General features: G+C 35.0%; 2 protein-coding genes across 2 annotated transcripts; one reads left to right on the top strand and one right to left on the bottom strand.

Moving 5' to 3' along the window:
• Positions 1-3,171: 3,171 nt before the first annotated feature.
• Positions 3,172-6,409, top strand: LOC311096255 (sushi, nidogen and EGF-like domain-containing protein 1; the record flags this gene model as incomplete). Its single annotated transcript, XM_084135322.1, has 7 exons — positions 3,172-3,259; positions 4,227-4,360; positions 4,445-4,723; positions 4,806-4,901; positions 4,994-5,150; positions 5,488-5,570; positions 5,740-6,409. The coding sequence occupies 7 exons, from the start codon at positions 3,172-3,174 to the stop codon at positions 5,812-5,814; spliced, it is 912 nt and encodes a 303-aa protein (XP_083991448.1). The 3' UTR covers positions 5,815-6,409.
• A 3,159-nt stretch (positions 6,410-9,568) lies between these two features.
• On the bottom strand, positions 9,569-15,310 carry LOC311096035 (uncharacterized protein). The gene is made up of 6 exons (XM_084134958.1): positions 15,221-15,310; positions 14,671-14,772; positions 14,519-14,569; positions 14,125-14,160; positions 11,022-11,104; positions 9,569-10,934 (listed from the first exon to the last, which is right to left on the bottom strand). The coding sequence occupies exons 2-6, from the start codon at positions 14,726-14,728 to the stop codon at positions 10,854-10,856; spliced, it is 309 nt and encodes a 102-aa protein (XP_083991084.1). The 5' UTR covers positions 14,729-14,772; positions 15,221-15,310; the 3' UTR covers positions 9,569-10,853.
• Positions 15,311-15,652: the final 342 nt, after the last annotated feature.

Here is a 15,652-nt window from a genome sequence, read left to right as displayed (position 1 = left end):
TTACTAGTAACAATTAAATTGTTGATATCAAGAATAGACATTTCAACTAGTGACAACTGAATTCTTGATATCAAAAATAAAGGTTTTTACTAGTAAGAATTGTATTTCTGATATGTGTATTCAGAATTTTAACTAGTAAGAAATACATTTTTGATATCTGTAATAGTTTTGTCGCCCTTTTAACATTTAAAACACATGTAGGATATGAATTGTTGATATCAACAATTCAATTGTTGATATCAACAATTCAATTGTTGATATCAACAATTCAATTCTTGATATCAAAAATGTAATTGTTGATATCAAGAATTTAATTGTTGATATCAACAATTGAATTGTTGATATCAACAATTGTATTTTCACTAGTGAAATGTCACCATAGGCTGCCATTCAAAATCAATTGTTGATATCAAGAATTGATTTCTTACTAGTAGAAATATAATTGTTGATATCAAGAATTACATTGTTACTAGTAAAAATGGCAATTACTGATATCAATAATTCAATCGTCACTAGTTGAAATGTCTATTCTTGATATCAACAATTTAATTGCTACTAGTAAAATTTTTCATTTTTGATATCTGAAAATGTATTTCTGATATCAATATAATTTCAGATATCTAAAATGGCTTTCTTACTAGTAACAATCACATTCATGATATCAAATATTAACATTGTCACTAGTGAAAATGGAATTATTGATATCAAAAATGAACATTGTTACTAGTAGCAATTAAATTGTTGATATCAAGAATAGACATTTCAACTAGTGACAATTGAATTCTTTATATCAAAAATAAAGGTTTTTACTAGTAAGAATTGTATTTCTGATATGTGAAACTGGAATTTTAACTAGTAAGAAATCAATTCTTGATATCAACAATTGATTTTGAATGGCAGCCTATGGTGACATTTCACTAGTGAAAATACAATTACAGATATCAAGAATTATAGTTTTTACTAGTTGAAATTCAATTGTTGATATCAAGAATTATCATTTTAACTAGTGAAAATGTAAATGCTGATATCAAGAATTAGCATTGTTACTAGTGGAAATGTAATTCCTGATATCAAAAATAGCCATTGTTACTAGTAGAAATCTAATTCCTGATATCAATAACAATCATTTTAACTAGTGAAAATTTAGTTGTTGATATCAAGAATTCATATCCTGCAAATGATTAAAAGTCAAAACGGCTTGCCTATTGCCATTCCCAGGATATAAATTGTTAATATCAAGAATTATAGTTTTTACTAGTTGAAATTCAATTGTTAATATCAAGAATTATAGATTTTACTAATTAAAATTAAATTGTTGATATTAAGAATGAACATTTTTACTAGTTGAAATGTAATTCCTGATATCAAAAATTGCCATTGTTACTAGTAGAAACATTATTCCTGATATCAAGAATTATCATTTTAACTAGTGAAAATTGAATTGTTGATATCAAGGATTCATATCCTGGAAATGAATAAAAGTTAAAACGGCTTGCCATACTCGCTTAGTCAATCTTTCTCTCTCATAATACTCTACTATACATAATTCAATAAGCTTCAATGAAGCAACTCAGCGTTCCTTCGTTACTTGTTATAAAGTGACGTTTTAGAATTAGTAACGGAGGCTTGGGATCCGCTGTCAACTTGAGATTTAAATCCATGGAGGAAGGAAGAGTGTTTTTAAAGACACACTGTTGTTGTTTCTTATTAATTTACACACTTGTGTCGTCGAACTGTTGTATAAACGCAATGTCACACAAGTAGCCATGCGATATGGCTCCATATCAGAACGGCTGTTATTCGGCCTTATCGTGGACTATCGGTCTCTCTCTCTCTATATACTGTATTTGTGTGTGTGTGTGTGTTTGTTATTATGCCTTATTATTATGCCTGTGTGTTTCCTTTTAGAAAATGTCTAGGAGTTAAATTGAAAATTAGGTCATTTTTAGACCTGACACAGCGTGGAAACGTTGAGGATGTTTTGCAGCAAGTAAGTCACAATTTTCACACAAAAGCACATTTCTGCCTGAGTGGAAAAAAAAAATCTTTTATTTTATATTTCTGACTTTATATCTGACACTGGTGACTTATTACCAATAGTACAATAGAGTACAATGGAAATACATTTGATCTATCTGCCCATCTTTGTTTCAGATAAAACAAGAGCTGGTCAATTATTATGGAGTGCCAAGTTTCTTTGAGATGAAGTTAAGAAACTTCAAAAAGACACAGCCGTAATACATGGAAGGGACCAAGTTGCAAATGGTGACCTTGAAGATGTAGAAACGGATAAAGAGAAGAATGTCGCAGGAAGGGAACCTTTATATTTTCTCACTCTTCAACTTATTACTCTCTCACATAATAATAAATGAGCATATACTGTATATACATATGATGAAAAAATGACAATGTGAATATGATAAAATTAGATAATGAAATAATTTATTACATTAATCATATATGTTCCAACTTAATTTATCTTGAATAATAATCATTAATTCTTTCTGTAATGCTTTGTTTTATCAGATATCTTTAACAAGTATCAGGGGTTTAAACTTTGAACTGTAGCATGTGAACAATACTAATAAACCTGTTCTTTGTCTACAACTCCAGTTACCAGAAGCATTACTCATCCATATCAAAAATATGTGCATGTATCGTTCTCATGGACATTACTGTGTAATATATTTTTAACCATAGAACTTAAGGACAGCAGCTTTCAGCTGGTTTCTGGACATCAATTGGCAGCATAACAAAATGCCAACCCCTCATATAAACATAGTCTGGGTCACAATTTCACAGTTTTGGTTTTTGACAATGAGGGCATATCATACTTATGTTGGCAATCTGACTTGCTTCTAGATTTTGTGCCAAAATACTAATATAATACTGATATACACAAGCTTTGACGTCAACCACAAAAAAAAATAAGGGAAGCAGTTTCTCCTCCCTTTTTTGAAGTTTATTCAAAGCTTGTTTATTTGATTGTGCATTTGACCTTTTTTTATATAACATTTATCTGTGTGTTTGTGTATATAAACAAGAAGTTGAGAACACGCAGAAACAGTTGGTGGAACAGTTGTTGTTGGCAAATAAAATATTTTACTTGGCCCACTTTTGTTTAAGGCACAGCTGAGGAAACCTGATTTGGTGTGCCATAACAAATGAACCATGGGTTTTAGGCACCATGAAAGTGACTTAGCTTTCAGCGGTGTTCATACGCATAGTGACTTTCTCTCCACGGCAGGTTATGTTCTTGGTAAGAGATCTCAAAACGAAATTGGATCAATCAGCTGTGAGCAAAATAAAATGTGTCTGTCGCAATAAAGTCACTCCCTCGATCAGTATCTCTTGATTTTCATGTAAAACGTGTTGTGGGACTGTTTCATACATCAACATAATTAAATTATGCAAGAATGCATTATATCCTGTTTTTCTTTGCCAGTTACACCATGACCCTTTTGATTTCTTTATCTAATCTGGCACATGGAAATAGCCCAGACACAATTTCAAGGGATGAACTTTTGAAGAAAACAAGTGTTTGCCTAGTTGTCATCTAAAGTGAAGTCAAGCAGTTCTTTCACTTTTATTGTTAGTTGTTTAGTGAGAATTTCAGTCATTGTGGTTATTCAGAATGCATTGACAGACACTGACTGTCAGACACTGAACACGTCACTCCCCCTCATCGCTATGATAATTAGGGCTCGATTTGAACCTTTCAGAAGGTGCTTCTCACATATTCCATGAAGCCGTCTGAGGTAAACATCGAACTTTTTTGTCTATAGCGTTGTTTGTTTTAACAACTTATTCTGTGATGCTATGTCTATGTATATCTGTATAGTTAAAGTATAACAGAAAATTATTATAAAATCAAAAATGATACAAGTATTAATATTGCTTTGCTCTGTTGTGATTTTTCTAGTTACTCTGTGAAATTGTAGCAGTGACATATCTTTGACCTCATCCAAATATTTATCATGGGATTGTCTCCAGTTTCACAATATCTGCTGATGTTCATATCAGTCCTTTCGCTGAGTGAGTTTTACCATGAATAATATCCTTCATGGAATGACAAAGAAATAGACAATATTCAAATTTATTTTTATTTTTTTTCAGCAGGCAGGGTGACAAAAGCACAGACAGGTAATTATTGACTTTAGAACTAGAACATATAAAACATGAACTGAGATTATCGTCATAGGAGTTTGAACTTGTTTGTCTTGCAGCGCCGGTTGCATTCTATCCGTTCGGCTCAGTGGCGGGAGACACTGTTGGTATTGCTGTTCAAGATGAAAACTCCACTCTTGTCGACCTGTGGACACCTTTTGTGTTCTTTGGCCGCACATACAACAAGACATATGTGAGATTTCAGTTCTGTTTTGCTAATGCAAATGGTGAATGAGAAAAAATGTGACATGCATGAATAAAATCTTTTATTACCCAGGTTAATAGTAACGGGTACCTTACATTCAACCAGCCTTCATCAGAGTACTACCCAAAGTACTTTCCCATCAATGGAAGTGAAGACATCATTGCTCCGCTCTGGATGGATGTTGACGTCAGTTTGAATGGCAGCATCTCGTATCAGCAGTACTCAAATGGAAGTGTGCTCACTCAAGCCACTCGGGATATAAACCAGTATTTCCCGGATCTGAACTTCACGGCTGCTTGGGTCCTTGTTGCTACTTGGGATAGAGTTCAATACCAACATTACTATGGCACAGTAAGTTAGTTTGTTAAAACTCCTTCAGGCTCAAGGTTATTATCAGAGCTGCTGTGACATTCACTGTTCCCAAACTTTGCAGGAAGCATCGTTTCAAGTGGTGTTAATTTCGGGCGGTGATTTGTCTTTCATTCTCATGAATTATGGTGACTGCGCTGTGACATATTATGGGGTGCAGGTAAAACATGCCTTATACATCAATAGAACAAAATACGCCTATTTCTTCTTGATGTTCTGTCTCAATAATAAGTAATTTCCTTGTTGGTGCAGGCTGGTTATGACACAGTAAACTCCACGGCCTTCTCTGTGATTCCTGGATCAATCAATGGGAGTTTTATTCCAAACCTTGTGAACTCCAGTAATGTAAATGTTCCAGGTCGATGGGCCTTCAGGGTGGACAGTGCACCAGATCAAAATAATCTACAAGGTACATAATTGCCATCATGTTTAGAATCTTTAGTATTATTATTTTGTTTTTATGTGGCATCATATGATGTTTTGGCAATGTCAAAGTCATGAGTTTGATTCAGTCACATTCAAAACCTTTAATCAACCTAAAATTGGATTAAAGCATCTGCCAAATGCTGAAATTTAAATGTTCCTGCAAACAAACAAGTTGTTTTCAAGGCAGTGTTGTGAAATTCTTCATTATTCAAGTCAAATATTATATTCCATACCTCTTCGATATGTTCAGTATAAAGTATGCATAAAAATGTAAACACTTTTTAACATTAATTATTAATCATGTGCTTTGTTTCCCTCAGAAAATATCTTAGGAGTTCAACTGAGAGTTACTTCATTTTCAGACCTAACAAAGAGTGAAAACATTCAGAATGTTTTAGAGAAAGTAAGTTGCACTTACTAATGGACTGAATATACAGTATATATATATATATATATATATATATATATATATATATATATATATATATATATATATATATATATATATATTAATTATGGTGCTAATAGAATACAAATAGAAATTTTGATCGATCAGTCAATCTTTATTTCAGCTACAACAGGAGCTGGTCAAGTCCGGTCTGCCGAGCAGCGTGAAGCTGAACTTCAGAAGAATCCAAAAGACATGACCATAATACCATAAAATGTAACTCATACAAGGAAAGAAGTTCAGCTGGTTCATTTATATCTTAAATCAAATATCCCTGCCATTAAAATATCCCTCATTCTGGAAAGTTAATCAGCAAATCTAGTCAATGCTGTTGCATAACATTTCCCATCAGCTTTGACATTTGTTTCAATTTTGACTTGAGTTTAATTATGGCTTCAATTTTGACTTGAAATGATTTACAGAGGAATGTCACTCTTCAAGAAGGTGAATGTTTGTATGTCCTCTCACATGCAATGAAGTATGACGGGTTTAATCTAGATCTGCAGTGTCAATAGTGAAAGTAAACCTGTAATTCCTCTATGGCTCCATTTGCTGGAAAATCAACTTTTTACTGATCCATATCGTGATTGTCTGTTAGGGAGACCGAAGCTATAGCTGTCACATGTTTTACTCCAGTGAATTTTAATATAATGCTATTATTTCTACCTTGCTTACTCAGGAAAAAAGATGTATTCAACTTAATAAACATTGAGCTTTTTTGACAACATGCTTAGATAGTCAAAAATTCTGAAAAAGATTGTGTTGGGTAAAAAAATAAAATGTTTATCTTCACCCACTTTTGTACTTGACGTCAAACTAAACGTGCATAAATGGTCCTGCTTAACTGGTATGGCATAAAAATGAATGCATGTCTGTAGATAACACATCAATAAGCCTATTTGCTCATTTATAGAGATATTATTCATTGAAGTATTTGGCTATTTAGCTTTAGCTTTGCATTTTTTCATCAAAAAAGGCTGATGTTATATTGTTAGGTGTGTGAAAACTATAACAGTAAATTAAAAATCTCTATAATGTGAATTAATCGCATGTTCCTTGACTCACCACGAGGGGGAGACAGACGCTTAAAGAGAGTTAGTGAGATTCCAGCATGCTTCATGAAATGCTAAAACTTTGCATTGCTAACAAACTGTTTGTGATTTTATTAGATTAAGAAAGGAGGAAATGTTGTGTTATTTATTAAAACAAATACACCCACATTTATAAGTTGCATTGTAGCCTGCATAACCATGAAGCATTTTATATCGATGCACATGTCAAGATTTTATGTTGGTGTTGATATTGGAGTTCTTGTATCTCCACAGTAACAGAGAAAGCGTGTCATTGGGCCTGTCTAAATACACACACTTGACCACTTGTCTACTTACATGACGTACAGTATGTCCGAAGTATTCAAGTGGGCGTAAAGACAGCACGTTTTCAAAGATTTGTTTACTTAATCACTGCGTTCGTTTTTTACAAACTGCGTATAATATCTGCACCAATAAAATGAGCAACACTTTGTTTTACAAACAAGTACGTAACATCTTGCACTGTAAAGTTTAACTAGACATGACGAGACAACGGGGTATGTTAGTTCCTGAAAGTGATGAATGATGGGAGACGCTTAGACTCAAAGTGGCAGTATTAGAGAAAGGCTGCATCTGATGTCGTATACATCCCTACTACTGTAGGCTATATTAGTAGGCAAAAAACAGTGTGACACAAAAGTAGTAGCCCATGTCTGAATACTTTTTGGCTACACTTTTATAAGTAGGCTACTGTGAATTCTGACATACTTCTATTGTCACATGTTTTTCACCTACTATATACAGTGGGTACGGAAAGTATTCAGACCCCCTTAAATTTTTCACTCTTTGTTATATTGCAGCCATTTGCTAAAATCATTTAAGTTCATTTTTTTCCCTCATTATTGTACACACAGCACCCCATATTGACAGAAAAACACAGAATTGTTGACATTTATTAAAAAAGAAAAACTGAAATATCACATGGCCCTTAGTATTCAGACACTTTGCTCAGTATTTAGTAGAAGCACCCTTTTGATCTAATACAGCCATGAGTCTTTTTGGGAAAGATGCAACAAGTTTTTCACACCTGGATTTCGGTATCCTCTGCCATTCCTCCTTGCAGATCCTCTCCAGTTCCTCCTTGCAGATCCTCTCCAGTTCTGTCAGGTTGGATGGTAAACGTTGGTGGACAGCCATTTCCAGGTCTCTCCAGAGATGCTCAATTGGGTTTAAGTCAGGGCTCTGGCTGGGCCATTCAAGAACAGTCACGGAGTTGTTGTGAAGCCACTCCTTCGTTATTTTAGCTGTGTGCTTAGGGTCATTGTCTTGTTGGAAGGTGAACCTTCGGCCCAGTCTGAGGTCCAGAGCACTCTGGAGAAGGTTTTCGTCCAGGATATCCCTGTACTTGGCCGCATTCATCTTTCCCTCGATTGCAACCAGTCGTCCTCCAGTCCCTGCAGTTGAAAAACACCCCCACAGCATGATGCTGCCACCACCATGCTTCACTGTTGAGACTGTATTGGACAGGTGATGAGCAGTGCCTGGTTTTCTCCACACATACCGCTTAGAATTAAGGCCAAAATGTTCTATCTTGGTCTCATCAGCCCAGAGAATCTTATTTATCACCATCTTGGAGTCCTTCAGGTGTTTTTTAGCAAACTCCATGCGGGCTTTCATGTGTCTTGCACTGAGGAGAGGCTTCCGTCAGGCCACTCTGCCATAAAGCCCCGACTGGTGGATGGCTGCAGTGATGGTTGACTTACTACAACTTTCTCCCATCTCCCGACTGCATCTCTGAAGCTCAGCCACAGTGATCTTTGGGTTCTTCTTTACCTCTCTCACCAAGTCTCTTCTCCCCCGATAGCTCAGTTTGGCCGGACGGCCAGCAGGGTTCTGGTCGTCCCAAACGTCTTCCATTTAAGGATTATGGAGGCCACTGTGCGCTTAGGAACCTTAAGTGCAGCAGAGATTTTTTTGTAACCTTGGCCAGAGAACCTGTGGCCTTGCCACAATTCTGTCTCTGAGCTCTTCAGGCAGTTCCTTTGACCTCATGATTCTCATTTGCTCTGACATGTACTGTGAGCTGTAAGGTCTTATATAGACAGGTGTGTGGCTTTCCTAATCAAGTCCGATCAGTATAATCAAACACAGCTGGACTCAAATGAAGGTGTAGAACCATCTCAAGGATGATCAGAAGAAATGGACAGCACCTGAGTTAAATATATGAGTGTCACAGCAAAGGGTCTGAATACTTAGGACCATGTGATATTTCAGTTTTTCTTTTTTAATAAATGTGCAAAAATGTCAACAATTCTGTGTTTTTCTGTCAATATGGGGTGCTGTGTGTATAATAATGAGGGAAAAAATGAACTTAAATGATTTTAGCAAATGGCTGCAATATAACAAAGAGTGAAAAATTTAAGGGGGTCTGAATACTTTCCGTACCCACTGTATATGGAAGTATCACAGTGAGTTCTCAGTATCAGAGATCATGATGAAGTCATGTCTCCATCTGCTGGTCAGACTTTACAAAGAATATAGGCCTAATTAAAATACAATTCATGGGTGTAGCTACTGTCTGTTATGATAGGCCTATATGTATTCTTACCCTATGTTTCATGCATTCTTTTTTTGCTTTTTTAAGCATATTTTTACTATTTATTTAGCCTACCATTTTGGATCAAAATACATAGTCTTCACAATGTTTCTATTTTTTTAGTATACATATTATACCTGCATGTACATATACATACCGTATTACCTGCATGTACATTACTGCACTTCTTTTTCCATTACATTTTGCCCCAAGAATGCAAATTAGATGCAGTGTATAGAATGGCACTACCCATTTATGGCCATTTTACCCACATTGCATTAAGTAAAATAGTATATAAATTAATTCCATTATATTACATAACATTACATAGTTGAGAATCATCTTTATTCAAAGTTTGGTTAAAAAAAAAATCCTGAAACCTAAAAACTGGTGAATGAAAAAAATAAGAAAATTTCCCAATGTCTTTTTCTTTTTTTCTTTTTTTTGCAATTGAGTAATGGTGTCCACTACAGAGGATATAGAATAACATGAATACAATATATTTTTTTTAAAATGTAAAAAATAAAATAAAAATTGTTTCTTAGTCTAAACAATGTAATGGCATGAAAAAATGCCTGGGTTTCAGGAGGGTAGGCTATAGTATATGTGTTTCACTAGATGTATTTATTCAGCTAATGATCTTTGTCTTTACGGACTGTTATTTGTAATATCATCTATATCATCAGATATTTCTCCTGAAATTAGGGTCTCCTGATTAATAAACAGGCCTTAAATTCCCCCTGCACTCAAACACACCGAACCAACAATTACTAAAAACACACACAAAAAATGATTTTGCACAGGCACTTTGCACTAGTGATTCTAATAAACTGAGTTGAAGAGGAAGGTCAGGTTTAATTTCATTGTTCACATGCTTCAGATCAGTTCGATTATTAAACCCTTGCAACTTTGCAAGAGATCTGATAATACAAAAGCATGAGAAAAAAAGAGAATTAATTATTTTTATTCAAGCTAAATTAACACAGAAATAAGTTGGATCAAACACAATTAGTTCTTCTGTATCATTATGTCGATTTGATATATATGTATGTTTGAAAATTGAGGGGTGAGAAAATATAAAGTAAATATAATATAAACCATAAAAGTGTCATAAAATAGGCCATACAACTTGTGCATGATATTTCAATTCTTCAGGCAGGAACAGACTGAATTTGAAGCCCTCATTCACTCATAATCCTGGCCTTCAGCTGGTTGATAACAAGATCATTTATTCAGTGAACTGATCTTGAGGACCAGATCAGTCCCATTTGTGATTAAATCATTCAGAATAGGTTTGTAACCATAGAAAATTATTCACTGAAAAGATAAAAAAAAAAAAAAAAAAAAAAAACCTTTTAAAATGGATATCGTCAAATCAGTGAACTCTCATGAGCATACAAAGAAATCTTGGGTGGATGTCAGTACGTTATAAAACTTTTCGGTTTAAATTTCAATCTGTTCTTCACACAAAGCTACTATAAGACAACTTTTATTGTGTTTTATGTCCCTTTTTAAACTTAATCATTCAAATAAAACCACAATAATGTAAACCAGGGATCTTTACAGTCTTCTCATGGACTGTTTCATTCCTTTTCCTGAATGAGACTGAATTTACGGCTTTATCTTTTGCCGTTTTCTTAACACCAGCTCTATGTTGATTGGCAGACCCTTATTGACCAGCACCTGTTTTATCTGAAACAAAAGATGGACAGACAGATCAAACTTTCACGTCTTCTATTAGCACTATATTCTGAATAAATATTCGTGTTTGTGTCTTACTTGCTGTAAAACAATATCAATGTTTCTTCTATCTATTAGGTCTAAACCTGAGGAAAGTTTAATTTGAAGTCCAACGACATTGTCTAAAAGGAAACACACACAGCATGTTTAATTATTTGTTGAATGTGTAATGTTGTACATGTATACATGTTGGTTTCTAGTAAAGCCAAACAAAATAAGTTATATGCACTGGCCAATTTGTTAGGTACACCTGTTCAACTGCTCATTAACACAAATGTCTAATCAGCCAATCACATGGCAGCACCTAAATGCATTTAGGCATGTAGATGTGTGCTGTGTCCCAATTCGCCTAATTATACTATGTCCTAAAAGTATATACTCTTTGTTTTAGTATATACTAAAAATGTGTGTAGCAGAAGAGTAGACAAGCTTTGGAACATAATATCATGTCATAAAATAGCATCTTTAACGGTTGCTCTCTTTCACTTAGTTACATGCATCTTGTCACAGTAAACTAACCTGTAACTCTTCTTGTCACAATTAATATCCTCCACATTTCATTTCATTTAAAGTTTTTTTTTTTTTTTTTTTTAATTAAGAGTTCGTTGTACTATAAAAATACCCTAAGTTTCAAAACTCAAAACTTCCTTGTTATTCCAAAAACTGCTTGAAACCAAGGCTAGAAAACGACAGGATCTAAAAAGTGAAGACTTATGATGTCACAGAGCAGCGAAAGACTGCCTTTGCAGAAGAATATCAACATAATAGGCTTGTTCGACTTGAACCGGCGTTGCACAGACGATCGGTTTATGACATCAAAGTACCGCGAGAACAATTCAAAAGCATAAGGAGCCGCCTGCTCTCTGTTCGCTCTCGCACATAAACCGATCGGTCTGTGCAGCGCCGGTTCAAGTCGAACAAGCCTTATGTTATGTCTACATCACCATGTCTTTGGCTCCGCCCACTGGAACGTAAGTGAATAGTTACATGAGAACGAGAAAAGATCGACACAGGAGGATCAATAACATTACCTTCCAAAGGATCCTTATAGTCTGGGTTTTTCTCAACAATGTGAATATCTCAGCAGTGAATTATTTGTTTGTATTCGGTACATTTCACTGTGGATTATTTGGTAAATAGGCTTTGCAAACAGACTTTTACGATATGGATAATGCCAGCAACGCCACAAACATGTAAGGAACCATGTTTATTCTAATGCCTGATCTGTGATCAGTGATTTCAGATGTATAATTATTCGAGTTCAGACAGATTATCTCTCAAAATCGTTCAATACTGACTGGATCTTTATTTTTTTAATTAAATTAATTAATTATTAATAATATTAATTACAGCTTTCCAGCTTCTATGGCTATGTTCATGGTGAGAACCGCTCTGTATCTTCCTCAGCACTTGATGCACAGTGATACAATAAGTATTGGGTTACTCCGAAGTGGTTGCGTCCCACTTAGTCTAAAATAGTCAGAACATAAACACTTATGGCTCATTTCCACCGAATGGTACGGTACAGTACAGTACAGTGTGGTACATAATTATTTCAATTTCAATTGTCAGAAGTTGTGAATGGTACACAAAAATACCAAACCGTACCGTACCACTTTTTTGAGACCCTTCTGTTGGGGTATCTAGCACAGTAGTCTGGTCCTTAAAGGGTGGAGCTAAACTCACTGCAGAACATTGATTGGTTGACAGAGAATCGTCACTTGCACATGCTACAAGGGGAATGACAACACAAGAGGTGCCATTCTTTTACTGTACAGTTGAAACACAATTAAAAAAAAACACTTCTTGTGACAAACAGCTACATGCCGAGAAGCAAGAACAAGATCTACTGTATGTCCTCCATTGCTGTTTACTGTGTCGCTTTCTTCTTTGCGCAAGAATGAAGTTGAACGCTACTTTCAACTAAGGTTACTGTAACACCTATCAACTAAGGGTCCTGTTGGCGGTGGAAATGCAAGCCGGATTAGGGTTTACCATCCCGAATCGTACTGGACTGTACTGTACCGCTTGGTGGAAACGAGCCATTATTATAGGTGCACCGTAGTGATTCAGGATTAGACAGCATTCAACATAGTGTACCTTTAAAGACTACATAAATTCATTTCTATACATTCCTCTAAGAGTAAAATATAACTGAAGTAAATTCCCAATCATACTGTATGTTTTTAAGTTCACCTGAGTGATCAGGAACTAAATCACAAGTCATGACTTCTGGTGTCACTGGGCTCTAATTATGAGTTGATAGGTAGGCTACTCATACAAGGTAAATTCCTATAGATGTACATCATTATGGGAAAACCCCGAGAATACATAATGATGTTTGACAAATTCTGTTGAACTGCACAAATAAGGAAATGGCTATAAGGAAATAACTCAACAGTTTAAAATGTCCCTCAGGGAAATAACTGAGATGTTTAAATCAACTGTAGATAATAGTTGGATCTTTGGGGTCCAAAACTATGATGAAATGCCACCTACATAACTTCTATGGGTTGCCATTAAAAAAAAAAGCCTTTGCTGTCATCAAACTACAAACTCAAGCACCTGTTTGCCAAACATTACTGGAACCTGTTATGGGACTATGTTTCATATGAAATAAAAATACAGTACAATGTATGCTACAGCATGATCCCCTTCCCATTTGACACGCATTCTCATTGGCCACACCTGTTGTGCCCTATGGAAAAAAACACTAGAGCTGGCTTCGACGTACACAGAAAGGCTGCATGCAGAAAAGCACCTTATCAGCACTGTGAAGTCCAATTCAGAGATTGATAAAGGTTTGAGTGTTTTATCACAAGTCACAATCTCATAATTGCAGTAATTCAGACGCGAGTGTATATGATTAATTCAAAGGACTGTAATCACCAGTCCATGGTAATTTGTTGGCAGTTGTTGGTGTTGTTTTTTGTGTTTTCTGTAATGCATATTAAATAAAAAAGAGCATTAAAGTCACCATGAAATCATAATTATGTGGCTATATGTCCCCGGCCATAGTGGGCTAGCTTGCATGGCAAAACCACGAAGCCGATCTGCCCTGGCCTCCTGAACTGTCGGATCTATGTGCTATCTTACATTGCATAGGCGTGTGATGAGAATCTTTCAATCACAGCATTATTACCTGGTAGAACTGTGGTGGTTTCTGTGGTGGTGGTTTCTGAAAGAAACAAATAAAATCCTCATGAACTCACTTGATGAGCACAGTTTTCTTTCACTGTATTCCAGTTTAAATATGCATTGATCCATGATTTTTCTACTTGCCACTGATAGTCAGAGAAGCATTAGATTGAACAAATGTATATTGAGTCATATATGATAATACATATTTTTGTACAGTACATTTTCTTTCCTGATAAACTGATTTCTCGGGTTCATATTGGGTTTGTTCAATTGACACGATTTAGCGACAGTCTATAAGTACTGGCCAGTGTTGTTGTTTGTGCTGGTATAGTTGTAATGCTTTAAAAAAAAAAGACATTAAAAAAACACGTCTGTAAACTACATAAAAATATTACGTATTTCAGTTGGTTGTACAGTTGTTGTCTCAGTTGTTGTTTGTGCCCTGGCTGTAAAAGAGAAAGAGATTATTAAATCTGGAAACACAAGATTGTATATTTATATAGTCTTTCCACATAAGACTGATAATCTAACAGGAACTAAACCTTACTCAGTGCCAGGACTGATATGAACACCAGCAGAAGCTGTGAATCCAGAAATAATCTCATGATGATGAAGTCAGAGATGAAACCAGCATGTAGGAGTCCTTCTTCTGCAATCAGGGGGATATTTATTATTCTCACTATACCCATGTTAATCTTGAATATAAATAATAACTTATTATAAATTAAATATTTTCAACTTTAAAATATGTCTGTAGGAGCAACTTTTGAAGCGGTTGGAAAAAACCTAATATTCTAAAAGGTCCCACTTTATATTTATCTTTAACAACAAATTACTTATATTATTACTACATATTAGTATTACGTATTACGTATTAATAAAGTTGAATATTCATTGAACACATATTGCTGTTTTATAAAATCATAAACACATTAAGCTACTTAATTATCTAATAGCTTTATGTTTATTACATTTATAGCAAAATCCTTATAATATCATAATTTAATATTGTAGTTAATTTCATTACACAAATAAGGACAAATTGTGAGAGAATATAGCTTATGGAGAGTAACCTTAAATAGAAAGATTTGACTTACCGTTCTTCTAAGCTGCTCTTGCACCTGTGGTGGGTTAGGAGGAAGTTTGACTGATTTTAAACACGTCCTGGCACTGTTTACAGGGAACACCTGCCCTGGAATGGAAGAAAATATGTTTTGTTGGAACACAGCCAGCGATAAAACTGGAAACTAAAAACTCCTATGGCACATGATTCAGTACAGGAACATACTGTGGGTTTTTTATGGTTTACACATCAAGTGTCTATCACACACCCTGATAATGTCTGTGCACACATCTCTTGACTGAGCTCAGAAAGAATGGCAATGGCAATGTAGTTCTGTCATCAATTTATTTGTCCAATATTAGTTCAGTAATATTAAATGCACATGGAATTAATGCCCCAGTTCTTTTTTTACACTGATGAGCCAAAACATTATAACCAGTTACAGGTGAAGTGAATATCGTTAATC

Source organism: Abramis brama (assembly GCF_963993115.1).
Source record: "Abramis brama genome assembly, chromosome: 14".
In the NCBI taxonomy this organism is placed as follows: domain Eukaryota; kingdom Metazoa; phylum Chordata; class Actinopteri; order Cypriniformes; family Leuciscidae; genus Abramis; species Abramis brama.
The sequence above is the reverse complement of the archived record's forward strand: the minus strand, read 5'-3'. Positions and strand labels throughout refer to the sequence as shown.

What these genes read in the sequence shown, in the direction of transcription:
- LOC311096035 (XM_084134958.1), bottom strand. Translation starts at nt 14,728, where the DNA reads ATGAGATTATTTCTGGATTCACAGCTTCTGCTGGTGTTCATATCAGTC. An exon ending in CATATCAGTCCTGGCACTGA is followed by an intron (nt 14,570 to 14,670) that starts GTAAGGTTTAGT and finishes TCTCTTTTACAG; the next exon opens with CCAGGGCACAAACAACAACT. An exon ending in TTGATATTGTTTTACAGCAA is followed by an intron (nt 10,935 to 11,021) that starts GTAAGACACAAA and finishes CTTTTGTTTCAG; the next exon opens with ATAAAACAGGTGCTGGTCAA.